Source organism: Octodon degus, unplaced genomic scaffold (genome assembly GCF_000260255.1).
Source record: "Octodon degus isolate 3935 unplaced genomic scaffold, OctDeg1.0 scaffold00049, whole genome shotgun sequence".
Lineage (NCBI taxonomy): Eukaryota > Metazoa > Chordata > Mammalia > Rodentia > Octodontidae > Octodon > Octodon degus.
In genome coordinates, this window is record NW_004524625.1 from 1621563 (window position 1) to 1638223 (window position 16661).

A 16661-nucleotide genomic window follows, 5' to 3' on the forward strand; every position below is an offset into this window, starting at 1 on the left:
GATGCCTACATGTCCTGGGGCATCACCAGCCTCCTCTGAGCCTGAGTTTTAGGGAGACCTATGTTGTTAGCTACTCTGAGAACTGAGGAGAAGGGCTTCCCAGTTAGGCAGTGGGCAGTGGGCAGTGGGCAACCTGTCTCACTGGCTCTGAAGGCCAGGGGACAAAAATGGTGCCAAAGCAGGAGGGAGGGCAAAAAGGAGAAGGATTGACCCTAGCAAGGATTCTTGGCTTTAATAGAAAAATTTCAAACATACACAGGAGTGAGAAGAATAATTCAGCATCTTATACAGTGAAGCACTCTATAAAGAGTACAGTGTATCCTCAGCATGTAATGACAGTTTGCAATTCTTGCTCCATTGGTCCCCTACATTTTTTTTTTTCTGATGTAGAAATGCAAACTCTAGATTATTTATCATTTCGTCCATACCCGCTTCAGGCTGTATCACTAGCCATAAAGGTGTTTTTCTCAAAACATAACCGCAATGCTGTTATATATACCCACGCAGGTTAATAACATCTTAGCATTATCTAATAGCAAATCTAGGTCCAGTTTTCTTCTTGTTGAGTTGTTAAGAATCAGGATCCACATGACGTCTACGTAAGTGTCTGGCCCATTCGTGTCTCCTAGGTAGCTTTTAGTCCATAACAGGCCCTTGCCCCTTTGTCCTTTTTGCTGTTTATTGACTCAGCTGAGTCATTTGTCCTGTAAGCTTTCTCACATTGTGCATCTGGCATGACACACATTTATGGACCCTAATGTATTTCCACAGGTGTATACGACAAATAATGACCAAATCATAGTAATTAGCATTACTTCAGACATTTATCATTTCATCACAGTGGAAACATCTAAAATTCTCTCTTCTCTGAGAAACTGAGGTAGGAGGTAGCAAGTTTGAGCCCAGCCTGGACAACTTAGCACCTTTGTGAGATCCTGTCTCAATAAAAGACTGAAGGTATAGCTCAGTGTGAAGGACTGCTGCTTCAATCCCCAGTACCAGGCTCATCCAAAAAAGGTTTTTCTTTCTTCTGGCTATTTTGAAACATGCAGTAAACTGTAGTTTACCTTGGTCACCCAGTGTCCATGGAACGCCAGAACTGTGCCTGTTATCTGTAATTTTCGATCCATTCACCAACCTCTCATGTTCTCCTGCCTCTGCCCACCCCAGCCTCCGTTAATCTCAGTTCCACTTTTTAATCCTCTAAGAGCACCTATTTAGTGGTGGCTCTAGAAGAGTCAGCCCTGCCCCATGTCCCACTGGACACATACATGTCTGGTCCATTCTGTGTGTCTGCATGTGGTTCCCCCGGTGGTTGGAGAGACAGCCTGTCCGCAGGCCCTGAGTGGGTTCATGTGCATGCTCCCATATTTCGTGGGACTAGATCCACAGTGGGGCGCATAATCATGGTGTCCTCTTGAGCACTACCCACAATCCTGTGCACACCCCCACAAACAGTAGACCCCAGCCCTTGCACAATGAGGCAGGTGGGACCTGCGGGACAGAATTCATCCCAGAACTACTACATGTTCTGAGGACCTGCCTGGAGCCCTGGAACTGGCAAGGAAGTGCCAGGTTCCCACAGCTCTAGAGAGCAATGTGTAACCCACGTAAACCTTACCAGGGTAAAGAAGCTTCCAGAAAAGAGACTTCCCCTCCTCCCAGACTCTTTGTAGCCCCTTCTCTGATGCTTCCAGGTGGCTTCTGCAGGTGCCACCCCCGTGAGAAGGGACATGGCCCCTCTTAGCAGTCATTGATCAGGGAGATGGGGAAGGTGCTCCATGGTCCCCCTTCTCTGGGGACACGGGTCTCACACTGCCAATTGGACCTGGGGGATAGATGGCACATCCGCCAGGCTGCTGTGCTACAGGAAAAGAGAAAGGGGCTATGATATGGGCTCCCTCCTGTGTGCCAGGCTCTGGCCTGGGGGCTCTGACACCTGTTTTCTCACCTAGGAAGTGGATAACCTGAGCCTACTTCATAGCTAGAGACACTAAGGCCAGGTGACCCAGGGGAAGCGGCTCACTCCTCAGTCACTCCAAAGCCCTGCTCTCTTCTGGCCCCTGGCTGCTTCCCATAGGAGGGGGTGTACTGAACTGGGGAACAGCATGGCCAGAGGGAGAGAAGGTGGGAGTGGGATCAGCCTTTGGACCCCTTCCACCCCGTCCTTTCACGGGCCAGGAGGGCTAGCTCTCCCACTGCCCTTTATCTCCTTGATGCCCGGTCTTAACTGATCTCTGGTATGTTGCTGGCCCCCAGTGGCAGCTGCGGGCATAGCAATATCCTCAGAATCAGGGCGTAGTACAATCCCCTTTTCCCTGCCAACGGATCCTCAGAAAGCAGTGAGCACACATCCCCAAGAGCAGGTGGGGAAGGGTCCTCTGATCCATGAGCCACTTACTAAGTACTTTCCGTATAGGCCCTGGGCCTCCACTGAGGAGAGTACTGTCCTGTTTGTATAGATGAGGGCTCTCATCCTCCAATGAAACTCCATCCCATTCCCCTCTAGCCCTTCAGCATCTCCTCCTGGACTGAGCTCAGGGTCTAACCAGGAGGGACTTGTCACTCAGCCCTGCCCCAGGCTTCCATGAAGCCACCAAGCTGTGCAAAAGACCCCGGCCACCAGTGTCTAGCTCAGCCTGGGTAGGTACACCAAGGGTGAGGTGATGACCGGAGCATCTGCCAGTGCTGGCTTTGTGGCAGGTGTTTGTATTCGGCCCCATTAACCATCCCTGCCTGCCCCTCCCCCTAAAACCTTCGAGGTAGACATGATGTAGTGGATGAGGAAACTGAAGTTCAGCGAAGCTGAGTGGAGTACCAGGCCTAGCTACTTGGTGGAGGAGCTGGAATTAGCATGCAGCCTACCTAGGCCCCCAGTATGAAACATGTCTCCTCTGGCCGGGAGGTTGCATCCACTGACTCCTGGCCCTGCCTCCCAGCTGGCTCCAGAGCACACACTGATGTCCTTCCGGAAGGCCCTCGAGCAGAAGCTGTATGGGATCCAGGCTGACATCACCATCAGGTAGGCATTGGGGAGGGAGGGCGGCACCTCCTCCCATGCCCCACTCCCGTGCCCAGGTCTCTGGGTGGAATCCACCATTCGTAACTTTGGAGGTGGGAGAGGGAGGGTTTGGGTCACCCATGGCAGGACAGGCACCCTTCTGCACAAATGCGTCCCTGGCCACACTCTAGGACAGTGGTGACGAACCTATGGCATGCATACTGCAGTAGGCTGTGATTGTATTTTTCTTTAGTGTACGAGTTGTTTTCTCTAAACTAAAACCTCAGTGTTCAGGTTTAATTGCAGTGTTGGCACTTAGTGATGAATAAGTGGGTTTGGGGTTGAGGTTTGGGCATTTGGTCCCTGAAACAGATACGCCCTCACTGCTCTAAGATATAAAGTAGAGGCAAGCCCAGACTTTCCTTGGTTCATGCTGGGGTCTCACCACAGAGCCACGTGAAGGGAGACGGGATCCACGTGTCTCTGCAGGACAGAGCACAACCACGTGGATAAGTGAGATGAGCTGGCTGCAGGCCGTATAACCACTGTGGTGCCAGTTACACTTAAAAAGACCACACTGAAGGAATACACACATTTTCTATCTATAGATATATAAATATGAATTAGTGTGGATGGCAGGAAGAACTCTCCCTAGTCTGTTATCAGAGATTACTTCTGAGAAGGGGAGAGGAGCAGGGCTTCCAGGGTATCGTTAGTTACACAGGCTGGGCACAAACTGAGGGCCCAACACAAGGTCACTGTGCCCAGTGCGTGTGGTGATTTCCTGCGGGTGGTGGCCAGATGCCCTGAGGAATGAGGTCTTTTACCGCCTCACACTAAGGCAGCACATGAGTAGTGACCGGCAGCCCTGGTAGCATGTTTCCACTATGGCATCTCGTGAGTAAGGTTCCCAGCTAGATTTACCACTTACTGGCCATGGACCTGGGGCTAGAGATGTCCCTTTGCTAGCCTCAGCTTCCCCACTGTCAAATGAGGCAGCGTCTAGCTTCCAAGGTGGCTAAGATGAGGCCCAGCCTTTTCCCAGCCCTCTGTCTTGCCATCCCTACCCCCACCCGGCCCAACAGAGAGCCCCCTTTGGGCGAGAAGCCAGGAGCTCGGGGCAGGGTGGGAGTGTGTGCGGGCAGATGCGAGCCCTGGCTGGGTGGTGATGGTGGCTCTCCCCGCAGCCTGGATGGTGTGCCTTTCCTCATGCACGACGCTACCCTGCGGCGAACCACCAACGTGGAGCAGGTGTTCCCGGAGCTCGCCCGCAGACCCGCCTCCATGCTCAACTGGACCGTCCTGCAGAGGCTCAACGCGGGCCAGTGGTTCCTGAAGGTCTGGCTGCACCTAGGCCTGGAGAACATGGCCGGGACCTCACTCAGTGAGAGGGGCCCATCAGCGCAGGGGGGCTTCAGCCAGGCTGCTTAGTGGCTTCCTTTGAGCTCTGCCACTGCAGCCTTCAGACTTCAGTGTGCCACCATTGTTCGGAGGCTGTCTCCCTCATCAGGAAAGGCAGGTGGAGAGGCAGTAGTCAGCAGCTGAGACTGACAAGAGGGAGGGGCTTGTCTGGGCCGACCTGCTGCCAGTGGAGGACTATGCCATGGTCTGGGAGGTGCTCCCACGAGGTCAGGCTCTCTGGAAGCAGGTACGGGGTAGAGAGGCGAGGGTCAGGTCTCCACAGAGCCACAGCCACTCATCTGACACACACCAGTGGACACTGACAGCCCAGGGCCTCCACGCTTGGTTACCAGGAAGACACATGAAGTCCCCAAAGGGCTGGTGACACAGTGCGTGTCCCTGTCTCTACCAGACGGATCCCTTCTGGACGGCCAGCTCCCTGTCACCCTCCGACCACAGGGAGGCCCAGAACCAATCCATCTGCAGCCTGGATGAGCTGCTGGAGCTGGTCAAGGGCAACACCACACTGCTGCTCAACCTGCGCGAACCACCCCGTGACCATCCCTTCCGCAGCAGCTTCGTGAATGTCACGCTGGAGACGCTGCTGCACTCCGGCTTCCCGCAGCACCAGGTGAGCCTCCCAGACCTCCGCTTGTACATGTGAGGTGGGAATTGCACGCCCCTCGCCTCCCCGATTGGGTTGTGGGGGGGGGTGCTGGGAACAAGACAGGCCTTTCAGACATTCCAGGGCAGGAGCGGGTCCTGAGCTTCCAGTTACCTCAGCAGAGTGCTGCCCACACCACAGTGGTGCATGCAGGATTTGGGACCAGAGGAACCCAGCACGCATCTCGATGGATGCTGGTGGTCACATGACGAGTAATAGTTGTCTGGGTCACCCATCTTATCCGGAAGGGAAGCTTCCTGAATTGTTGCCACAGCTCCGGCTGAGAAGTTTTCCTGTGGTAACAGTCCCACCTGAGCAGTCAATGTTCACTGGGGACCAGGTGCCCCTTTAACTCTGCACATGCCCTAGGAGGGGTGAGGACTCCCCCCCTCCAGCCTGCCCTAAGCGTGGGGCTGGCACAGCATGTGGTGCTGGGGATTGAGACTGGGGTCAAACCACGTTCCCCTGCACCTGTGTAAGCTTGACCAAGCAGGTGCTTTAGACCCCCGAGCTATCTTGCCGGCCTAAGGGTGAGGACTCTTTTGTCTATGCCTCCCTCCCTCAGTTTTGCAGAAACCTAACATGCACACCTGTGCCCATCCCACCTGCAGGTCCTGTGGCTGCTTAATAGGCAGAGGCCCCTTGTGCGGAAGGTAGCTCCCGGCTTCCAGCAGACAGCAGGCTCCAAGGAGGCAGTGGCCAGCCTGCGGCGAGGCCACATCCAGCGGCTGAATCTGCGCTACACTCAGGTGTCCGGCCAAGAGCTCAGGTGTCTGCCTGCTCAGTGCTGGGGGATGGAGGGGTGTTTCCTGTCACCCCTGCACAGATGGGCAGAAGGCAGAGCACCCTGGGGACTAGCCTTGAGCACGATTCAAAGATGAGCGGTGCAGGTGGGGGTGCAGCTGTTTCTCTGAGCCTGGCGGGCTGTCTGATAGCCCTTCCACCAAGGACGGCTATGAGTGTGGCAGGAGGTGGTGAAGGGGATGGTTTCCGGGAGCCAGAGCCTAGGCCAAGCAGCCTCTGTCCCCTCCTAGGGACTATGCATCCTGGAACCTGAGTGTGAACCTCTACACTGTCAACGCGCCGTGGCTCTTTTCCCTGCTGTGGTGCACTGGGATCCCATCTGTCACCTCTGACAACTCCCACATCCTGTCCCAGGTGCCTTCCCCCCTCTGGATCATGGTGAGTTGAGACTGTTGAGGGCAGAGTGTGCCTGGGGTGGTGGGAGGGGTAGTGCAGGAAGCTGCCTGTGGCTGCCCATCTCCAAGAGCTCTGCATGTGGGGTGCTTCCTGGGGAGGTGCTAAGAATGGATATTGAGGGCGTAAAACTCTTCATGGCCTCTGGGATCTGTGCTAAGGTGCTGGAAGGACACTGGGCCTGACCCACAGGGAAGAACACATCCCTTAGGCACCCTTGAGAAGTAACCAGCCACTCGGACCCTTTGGCTTGGGGCATTTATTATATTTAATTTTGATTTTAAAGGAAAAAAAGGATAACATCAGGACAAGATAGGGAATGGTAACATCTGCTCAGAGAACAATGTCTTAGGTCGACTGAGCATCTGCAGACAGACAGCTCCTGTGGGCAGCAGTGTCAGCAAGTCAGATCCGCATTGTGGGTGGTTTCATGGGGGGAGAGTAAGTCCAGGGAACCGGGGCAGGATTGATAGTAGCAAGGACTTGAGGGGCAAAGTCAGGAGTCCAGAAGGAGAGAAGTGGGCACCAGGAGAGGAGTGGGCACCTGGGCCTGGAGCTTCGCTGCTGGAATCAGTCACTAACTCTTCAGAGTCCTAAAGACCCTGCTGTTGAGTCCTCACCTGCCTGACATGCCTTAAAAACCACCTAAATGTCCACTGGAATGACAAGAAGTAACACACTGGCTGGCAGTGGTGACAAGCAGGTCAGGGCATTCCGCCACAGGGCATTGGCCAACAGCAAGAGGAGCCCCTTCTTCCCACTCTCGCGAGACTGCCAGAGACTGAGGCGGCTTGAGTCTGCACACGAGGTTTTGCCCTCCCCATCCTCTGGGTCCCCTGTGAACAGGCATCACACCTGGGGTCACCATGCAGAGTGACCTGTGTGTCCCACATAGGTGTCACATGCAGCTGTCCACACACCCACTTGCTAGTCACGTCAGCCTCACACTCAGATGCAGCACCCATGTTCCATCATTCACTTCCTGCTTGGTGTTCCCTTAAGCGCATAACCCCCAGGCTTAACAGCGCCCCTAGTCTGAGTGGATACACACATGTGCGTGCACACACATGCCCCACCCTGGCCCACGGTGCCCAGAGCTCACTCCTGAGAAGTACAATCCTAGGCCTCCAGCCTTCAGAGCCGCCTCTGCCACTCCTTAATGGTCACACAGGCCTCCAGCCCAGGGAGCCTCTATCTGGATGGGCTGTGACCGGAAGCTGGCCTCGGCCTCTACCCACAGCCCCCAGAAGAGTACTGTCTTATGTGGGTCACCGCCGACCTGATCTCCTTCACCCTCATCGTCGGCATCTTCGTGTTCCAGAAGTAAGTAAGCCCTGACACCTCCCTGGTTCTCCCCACCCTTGGCAGGCGTAGTCCCCACTTAGCTGGGCAGTCCTTCCTCTGAGCCCTGAGCCTGGGTCAGGAGCAGGCCTGGCCAGGACAGAGGGAAGGAGTCCAGGGGCCCTAGGCCCTCCTCCCTCAGCCAGAAGCTTCTGGAAAGAGCGCCCAGAGGGAAGCCCAGAGCCAAGCTCTGCTCTGACCTGCTATGTGTACCCTGGCAAATTCTGGCCCCTCTGCAGGCTTGCTGTCATCAGCCAGGGCAGAGGCTCCCGCCGGCCCCTCGCACTGTGCCAGGCAAAAATTCTCCCCACCCCTCAAAACAGTGGCTGGGATGCAGTTGTAGGGTGGGAGGGTGGTCCAGGGGAGGGCTCAGGGCCAGCCTAGGGCGCCCACCTGGGTTTGATTCTTGACTGACGTTCTCTCTCTGTCCCATCCCGCTCTGATCGGCGCATGTCCCTCTCTCCCTTCCCCCCTCTCTGCTGCACTCTGGCATCTCACAGCTATCACTTGATCAGGTAATTCTGGTGTGGTCCTCCTCCTGCTGTTCCTCTTTCTCCCGCCGCACCATCCCCTTCTCCAGTTCTGTCTGAAATCCTGCTGTGCACCAAGCCCTGTGCTGGGTCACCCTCACCAAGCCCCCTTGCCTGTACTCCTCCCTGCAGTCCTCTGCTTTTCCCATTTTGCTGCCGTTCTCTCCTCTCCCTACTGCAGTTTCCATGGGGGAGGACCAGCATCTCCTTGGCAGGTCCCTGGGCTGGCCGCTCAGCACCAGAGTCTCCCTCGGGAAGAAGATCCCTGCCGGGCAACCCAGCCCCTACCTACGTCCACCACCAATGGGGGCCGTCCCACCTTTCTGGCTCTCTCACTCTCCTTCCTTCCACTGAGTTCTGCCCCTCTGGGCTTTCTTTCCTCTTCCATCATCCATGCTACCCTTCTGTCTCTCCCATTTCCTTTCTATTTTTGTCTCTGGCTCCCACCCTGCAACCATCCACATCCTTTTCCCCATCCTTTAGGGAAGACAATGGCTTCCTGTCCCGGATGTGCTTGGCCTGGCATCTTCCTGCTGGGTTTTAGTGTTAATTTCCCAGTAAGACTTAGGTCCCTGACCCAGATCCCCATTGGTCAGGTGCCTTAATTTAAGCCCTCCTGGTTCCAACTGGTTCACTGGCCAACTGCAGAACTTGCTCTCCAGTGTTTGGAATGAGCCTAATGACGGGCCATTTGGTCATCAATCCTTGCATTCAGAGTTGGCAGGCATCTCACGTGCAGCCTCTGGTGCTGGGTTCATGATATACAACCAGTTGATGATCAGGAGCAGCCCTCTGGAGTGAGACCTGAGGGGCTGGGGACACGGGTCATTTCCCTGTAGGCCTCATTCTTACATTTATTCACTCAACAAATACGTGTCCAGCACATGCAGCACGGCAGGCACTGAGGCATGTGCTGGGGCCCAGCAATGACCAGGAGGCAGAATCCCTCCCCTCAAGGATCCGTAGGGCAGCCAGCCCAGCCAGGACACAGGGGCTTCCCCTCAGCCTCCTGCTTTCTCCTTGTCTGTCTGCTCTGTCCATCTGTCTATCCATTTCTGCTATGCCAACCCCATCTAGAAACTCACAGCTGATTCCTGTGGAATCTTGGTTCCCTCTACCTACCCAAGCAGGGTTCAGTGGAGTGGGGGTGGGGGTGTCCAAGGTGCCCATTTGTTCCCCTTGGCGGGGGAGGGGCGGAGGGAATCCCAACATTCTGCTGCAATTCTAGGAAAAGTCCAGGTTCAGAGGCCAGGGATTTGGGGCTAGTGGGGACACAGCAGTGCTGAAGAAACAGTGCCCAAGGCTGGGAACCCGACTCCTCACTCTGTGTTGTGCGTGCCATCTCCTGGCCCATTCTGACCCATTTCATCCCCCTCCCTGCCACCTTCTCAGACAACAGGAGGTTTAATGCTTCCTTCAGCCACCCCTCTGCATTATGGTTGCTGGAGAGAGGTGCAGACCCCTCCCCCAAGTCACCCTAACACCCTCTCCTCATGGACTCGTGAGGGTCAATGCTGAGCATGGCCCCACTGCCACCTGCCCTCGCCTGCATCCCTTCCCCACTGGGGTTCCTCTCTGGCCTCATTCAGCCTGTCCTGATGGCAAGGCTACAGGAGCAGCAGCAAGGACTTCCAAGATTGGGTGAAGCCCAGGGCAAGCCCTCTGAGTCCAGCCTGAGCCCTGCCTCCTCCAGATTCGTGCAATCCAAAGACAGCCATGTGCAAAACCGGAGGCACCTGCCCTAGCGCTAACCAAACCACTTTCTTGTTGTGAACTTAGGGTTTTGGAGGTAAGAGTGAGACAGGAAGGCATAAGCTAAGAATCAGCAGGCTCAGGTTCCAGCCCCCACGCTGCCACTCTGGGGCTTCAGTTTCCTCATTTGTGTAGTGGGACCCAAGTCCTGCTGGTCTCTCAGGCCATATCCAGAGAGGTTCTGGAAGTGGCCAGGGTTCCTGCTTCACAAGTGGGTAGGGAAGGACCTGATGCCCACGGGATCATCTCTGCAGGTGGCGCCTGGGTGGCATACGGAGCTACAATCCTGAGCAGATCATGCTGAGCGCCGCAGTGCGCCGAACCAGCCGGGACGTCAGTATCATGAAGGAAAAGCTCATTTTCTCAGGTGAGCTGCCCACAGGCAGGCCCTGCACTCAGGCTCAGCCATGCAGAAGCCCTACAGGCTTCACCCCCACACAGAGGGAAGCATAGGTACACATAGAAACACTTCCACATGCAGTCAACCCCAGATCCTGTGGGCCCTGTCAGTGCCAGGCTTGGTGGGCCAGGGTGACATGCAGCTTGGGAAGGGAATCTTCTGGAGACCCATCCCCCTCTGCCTGGTCATATACAGATCCAGAAATAGTGACTCTGCTCCTGCTCACTGCCAGGCCCGCTGATATTCCCAGTCTGATGCAGGAGCGAGCTGCGTAGACCAGGGTATGAACAGGAGTCCCTGGCACTCTCACAGTAGGGTGCTGAGGGCATGGACAGATTCCCCGAGCAGTGAGGAAGGACGCAGGGTGGCAAGAGGTGCCTGGATAATGGCTGGGGGGTGGGCTGGGCAAAGGAAAGGAGGGCCAGTTGTGCTCTGTTCAGGCACTGCAATCGCACAGCATCCTCGGCGGGGTCCACTCCACAGACCTCTCCTGAGCCCCTGCTGCAGCCCGACTCTGCCAGCACCAGAGCACAGATGTCCTGAAGGTGCCCATTCAGAGGGACAGCACCCACACAGTTGGGACCAAGGGGAAGGGTTTTCCCTGAGGGATGTGGCCCTGGGGAGGCCCAATCTAGGCCCAGTCTAGGCTGGGGACTCAGGAAGCTTCTAGGGACTGCTGTTAACAGATGAGAAGATGAGACCAGATTTCAGGACAAGGTGTCGAGGCGCTCACTCCCGGGGGAGGGGCAGTGTGTAAAAGCCCTAGAGAGCGAACTCTGGGAGCCACGCTCAAGGCATGTCGGTGGCTTTCTGTGGCTGGAAGGTAGAGATGCCAGGGACGAGACAATGGGCCAGGCAGAGGGTTCAGAGAGACCAAGGAGAGCGTAGAATGCCAGGACCCACGCCAGCCAGCCCTGCCTGCAGGAGACTGCCCACCCGCCTGTCAGCCCTCCCCACGGCCCTATTCTGCCCAACTCACATTTGTTTCCCTTTGGCCCGCAGAGATCAGTGATGGTGTGGAGGTCTCGGATGAGTTCTCCATGTGCTCAGACAGCAGTTACGACACATATGCCAACAGCACTGCCCCCCCCAGGGGCCCCCGAGGAGGCAGCAGCCAAGCCAAGACTCTCACAGACCAAGGTGGACGTTAGCCGAAGACCTGTCTGTCCCCAGCCTTACCTAATGTAGAAGTACGGGGTGCCCGGGAGGCTGGCAGAGCATGTGCGCTTGGAGGGAGTGCTCTGGGAGCTGGCTCCAGGCCCTTCCTTGTTAGCCATGGCCTCCTGGGGTGGGGTGTCACCTCTCCCCTGAGGCTAGTTGGGCCAGACTCCCAGAGGCCCCTGCAGGCCTGGGGCTCCTGGGAAGAGCAGAGCCTGGCCCTGAGGTTCCGTTCTTACGGCCCTGCCCTCCGTCATATTTCTACTGGGAAGCTCTACTGGGTCACTGGATCATGCCATGTCCCCCCTGGCAGTGGAAGATGCAGATGTGCACCCTTGCCCCTGTGTGTCTGCCCACCTCTCCGTGCCATGAGGCAAACTTCTCTGTTTTACCCTCTTTCGAAGACCGGGCTGGGCCTCCCCCGCCCCTGGCAGCTCTGCTCCCCACATCAGTCTCAAAGCACAAGGAGGCTCAGCCAGGAGGAAGGCCAGTGGCCATGATGGAAACATTTCTGAGGTGACCAGCCTCCCCCCACCCCTGACCCCTGCCCTAGCAGAGGACTGGAGCCATATCCCCTAAGGGCAGCCGAAGATGGCCCAAGATGCAGGCTCAGGTGTGCTCTGCCACACATGCAAATGTCCAGCAAGCCTCTGGGCAGGAGTGGCCCTGGGGCCCAGGAGATCCACAGACTGACAGACCTCAGAGTCCCACATCAGCAGCCATAGGGCAGGGGCCACTTGGCAACACGTCAAGCGTGGGCCTGTGGCTCAGCTGGCCTGCAACAGAGGGAGCCTGAGGACCTCAACCAGGACGATTAAAGCTGCCATCTTGATGTGTGGTGTTTGACTTGTCGGCAGAGGACGGGAACAGAGTATGTTGGGTCTGAGGTTAGTTCTGGCCTCATGACTAGAAAAGGAACCACACTCAGAAAGGAACGTGACAGCAGGATTGCGGAGCCCCTACCCTGTGTCAGCCAGGAGGTCTAGGGCAGGGAGGACACTCCTGGGAGGGGTAAAGTGACTGACTGTTCAAGGCCCCACAGCATTGAAAAGGTAAAGCCAGGATCCCACCCAGATTGTGACTCCAGCCTCTGCGGAGCTTCCATTACCAGCTAGGAAGAGCACAGTGGGTGCCGGCGCACTGAGACGGCGATTGAGACGGGTGTGGTGGCGCTGTAATCCCAGCATTTGGGAGGCTGAAAACAGGAGAATCACTACGAGCCCCATCTATGCAGTGAGACCCTGTAGGCCCTGTACTAAATACATTAAAAAAAAAAAGTGGAAGGAGGGCTCTGAGGCTGCTGTGGGACCTTCAGGTCCTTACAGCCACAGAGGCACGCTGAGGTCCTCTGTCTATGGAGAGACAAGCCCACAACCCAGACATGCCTCTTCTAGTGGAGAGGGACTGACTTTGTCCTAGGAGTCTGCATGTCTTGGGTGTGTCCTAAGGGAAAAGCAGGAGGCTGGATACATACCACACTCTCAGGTAGCAAAGGATTTTGTCTCTTCTCCAACCCAGAGTCGACAAAATTGTTGGAGTGAGATTCTGCCCCCTTCTGAAGAGAAAGGAAAATCCCCTCTTCCAAATGCCGGCCCCCTCTGCAGGCCTGCCTCATTAACCTCGAGGACAGCCCTGTGGGGCTGTGGGCTTTTACACCTTCCCTTGCCACTGCACATCTCACAAGCACTTCCCTTTGAGGGGCAGAGGTCAGCTCCCGCCTGTCCTGAACCCAGGCATGAGTGAAACCCAGAACTGCTCAGGCTAGAGCAAGCGTTGGCCTTTCTGGAGTGCCCAATGACCTCCGTTCCAGCCTCTGACAGTCCATCCAAGAAAGAGGGCAGGCCTTTCACCCCAGTCCCTTGCAGTATAATCAGCTCTGCTGGGCCCACTGGCCAGCGTACCCAAGGCTCCTGGCCACCTTGGCAAGCCTATCCCATCCTCAGTTGACCTGCAGTCCATGATCCACCCAAACTCCTCCCACGACCTGAGGGGTTACTAAAACCACACCTTCCTGCCATCCTCCAAGTCTCCTCTCTCTGCAGAGTATGGTGCACTGTCCTCACAGAGAATCCTCTGCCCCAGGAGATGCTTCGATCTATCCTCAGAGGGTGAGCCTTCTCGGGGCTGAGCCCACCTGTGTTCACCAGGTCCATCTGTGACTCTGCAGTGCCCCCACCCATGAACAGACAAGAAGGTGCCCAAATTGCTCACATCCCTTAACAAGCAAGCCATACAGAAAACTTTCTAGGTATAAAAGTCCATTTCCTGGAACAGGGCTCATGGGACAGACTGGCCAGCCCCCAGGACACAGGGCTAGCCAAGATCACAGTGAGTCCTCCTCTCAGCTCCCACAGCCTCTGGGCTGGCCTGAGGTTCCTACCACACCTGGCCTCCAGGAGGGGTGGCTCCTTGTGGCTTGAGGCTTGCACCTATCCGCTTCTGAATATCTGAGCAGCCCAAAGGATAGGACGACCAGGATCTTCATTACCCTTTCTTCCAAGATGACTAGATGAAGAGCCAGACCATCCAGGTTCTTGGCAAAACCACCTCCTCCCCACAGTGCTGCTCCCTTCCACAAGTTCAAATCTCTCACCCATTCACGGACACCAGACCGACCACAGAATCCCCTTTCTCTGGCTCCAGGAAGCCCAGCCAGTGCAGAGTGGCCTCATTCCTCCACCCAAATCATTCTGCCCACAGCCTGTGCCAGTATGACCCTCCTGAGGGACGCTCCCCCCTCCATGCACACACCTCAGACCCACGACCACACACTTCATGCGTGTATGTGGAGACACCTGTCACATACACAGGCATGTACATCCCGTGGATATATACACCCTGTGATACACAAGCCACGGAGACATGAAACCCTGACACAAAAATGAGTAATCACCTAGAGGCACAAAGGGACAGCGTCATACAGTCTCAGAGTGACATGTCTGCTGTCAAGCAGGAACACTGACAGCACAGACACAAGGGAAGGAGGGAAACCTCAATCCAAACTGGCAGGCAGTCACCTTTTTGGTCGTATCTGTAGCTACGTGGTCACACATCTACATGTCCACACCACTGCGGGGCTACAGTCACTGCATCCCATGCCCTCTCACACTCACAAGTAAGTATCCAGGGCCAGGTAAGCTGACAAAAACCCCATCTACCTCAGGCTGACACAGCCCCCCTGGCCCCCACCCCTGTGTTTCATTCAGGAACAAGGCTTGCACCAGGATCGAAGCACACCAGACGGCAGAGTTGCACACACAGTCAATCCCACACTTACTACCGCCCCCTCCCTCCAGGGACTGGTCCAAGGGTGGAACAAAAGCCCAGCGTCCACCCCTCCCCCTCCCCTCTGCTCCCCTCCGGCTGGCGTCCAGCCCCTTTGTCCTCCCTCTGTTGAGCCCTAGCTGAGTCTGGGCAGAGCAGCAGGAACATTGTTAGAGCTGGGCTGGCCGACGCAGGCAGCAGGCTCAGACCAGAGGGAAGCAGTCCCTGAGTGCCTGCAGGAGCAGAGCACACTGGAGCCCCAGGGAGGGGGCGTGGCCAGGTAAGTGCCAGGTACCTGGGGGCAGGGCTTGGGGAGCAGGCTGTGGGCTGCATGGTGTCCAAACACCTGAGGTTTATATATGTGAGTGCCTGTGAGAGATGGGGGTGATATGATAAGCCAACTTCCACGAGCTGGGTCTCAGTCTGCATCATGAGCACTGACTTGAGGCCCTCAGGGAGTGTGTTGTATGCAGGTCCATCTGTGAATCCCCTTCCTTCAGTGTTGGCTCTGGGTGACCCTCAGTCCCCAGACTGGAAATTCCCAAGGTGGAAACTGAGTCTCAGGTCCTCTACTCTGCCTGTCCACAGTGCAAAGGGTCTAGAGTTGTAGACAGCATGAGAATGAGTGAATAGGGATACCCTTCCCAGGAGGAGACTCCCCTCCTCCCCACAGGAAGTCTCCAGCTGCCCTGCCACATCTTAGCGGCAGAAGTCCCTCTCTAAGCTGATGAGACCTCTCTCTTGCATCTTGGCTCAGAGCATGGCTATGACCTAGGCTGGAGGCTGCATGTGCAGATGGCCTGTCCCACTTTCCTATTTGGGTCCCTGCCTGCTCCTCAAGGACACACTTCCCCCTGGCAAGTGTAGCACAGTGGCAAGGCATGCAGAGGTTAAAGCTCACAGCCCAACCCCTCTACTTGGAAAATAAAATTAGTTGACCTCCTTGTCTACCGAGGAGCTCCTTTATACTGTTGCTGAGGTAGGAAATTGACTGCCCAGGATGACCCAAAATAAGCACTGAAATGCTTATTTCAAGGCTGACAATGGGCAGGATCTGACTTCCAGAGGTCAGAATGAGCTGCGAAGCTGAGGTCAGAGTGCAGAGAGAAGCAAGGGGCTGAGTTGAGTTCCCCTGGAATGAGTGCCACATAGAAAGAGCTCCCTGTCTCTGAAATTCTGCGAACAAACAGCGGCTCTATGGTCATCCTTCTGTCAGGGGAACAGCCCTTTAGGATCCGTGGAGTGCTCTACAAACACCCACCCCCTTTGATTCTCCCAGCAAACTTCTGAAGGGCAGATTCCCTCTATGTACTTGTTTCCACACAGCAGAGTCAAAGTGTGTGGGACTTAAGATACTTTTCAGGGTTGGAAGGGTCAAATTAAATTATATACAAAAGCAATTGTCACACTGTAGTATTCTCCCTTTTGCGGGAGAAAACACAAGGTAAGGTAACATTCACTGAGCATGTACTACTACCTACCTAGCACCTTTTATTCTTATCATTCACAACTCTGGGGGAGAGATATTATGTTCCTGTTTCAGAAGAGACTAGGGAAGGGGTGACACCAGCCCAGAGGAGGTCAGGTGGAGGATCAGAGCCCCGCTAGGTCCTTAAGAGGTTGGTTCTTTTCACTTGCCTGGAAGAGGAGACATCTTCCTTCCACTCCCTTGCTTTCACTCAGTTAATCTCCCCATTCTTCTCTACTTTAAAGCTCTCCTCTGAAGAACCTGTTCCCTGGGCTGGGGAGATGGCTCAATAGAATAAGAACTTCCCTAGCAAGTGAACGGGCCTGAGTTCAATCCCTGGCTTGACCCCCCAAAAAAAACCAACCTGTTCCCTGATTCCCCTTCAAATGGGTTTATTGCCCCTTCTATGTCTTCTAATTCTCCATAAACTCCCCTGACAGGTTGTGAGCCTTGGGAAGCTCTTAGGGATTATGCTTGTCTTGGTG

At 55.6% G+C, this 16661-nt stretch overlaps 1 protein-coding gene across 5 annotated transcripts in view; it reads left to right on the forward strand.

Annotated features, from left to right (window-relative positions):
• Gdpd5 (glycerophosphodiester phosphodiesterase domain containing 5) overlaps nucleotides 1-12276 on the forward strand; it is a 94332-nt gene extending 82056 nt beyond the window's left edge. For 4 of the 5 annotated variants that reach the window (XM_023716673.1, XM_023716672.1, XM_023716674.1 and 1 more), the window contains 9 exons: nucleotides 2940-3022; nucleotides 4189-4339; nucleotides 4815-5033; nucleotides 5678-5835; nucleotides 6101-6248; nucleotides 7504-7586; nucleotides 8105-8119; nucleotides 10141-10253; nucleotides 11289-12276. In XM_023716673.1, coding sequence (XP_023572441.1) covers nucleotides 2940-3022; nucleotides 4189-4339; nucleotides 4815-5033; nucleotides 5678-5835; nucleotides 6101-6248; nucleotides 7504-7586; nucleotides 8105-8119; nucleotides 10141-10253; nucleotides 11289-11437 — 1119 coding nt within the window. In that variant the 3' untranslated portion in view covers nucleotides 11438-12276. The remainder of the gene's footprint in view (nucleotides 1-2939; nucleotides 3023-4188; nucleotides 4340-4814; nucleotides 5034-5677; nucleotides 5836-6100; nucleotides 6249-7503; nucleotides 7587-8104; nucleotides 8120-10140; nucleotides 10254-11288) is intronic. The other variant, XM_023716676.1, reaches the window with a different exon arrangement.
• Nucleotides 12277-16661: the final 4385 nt, after the last annotated feature.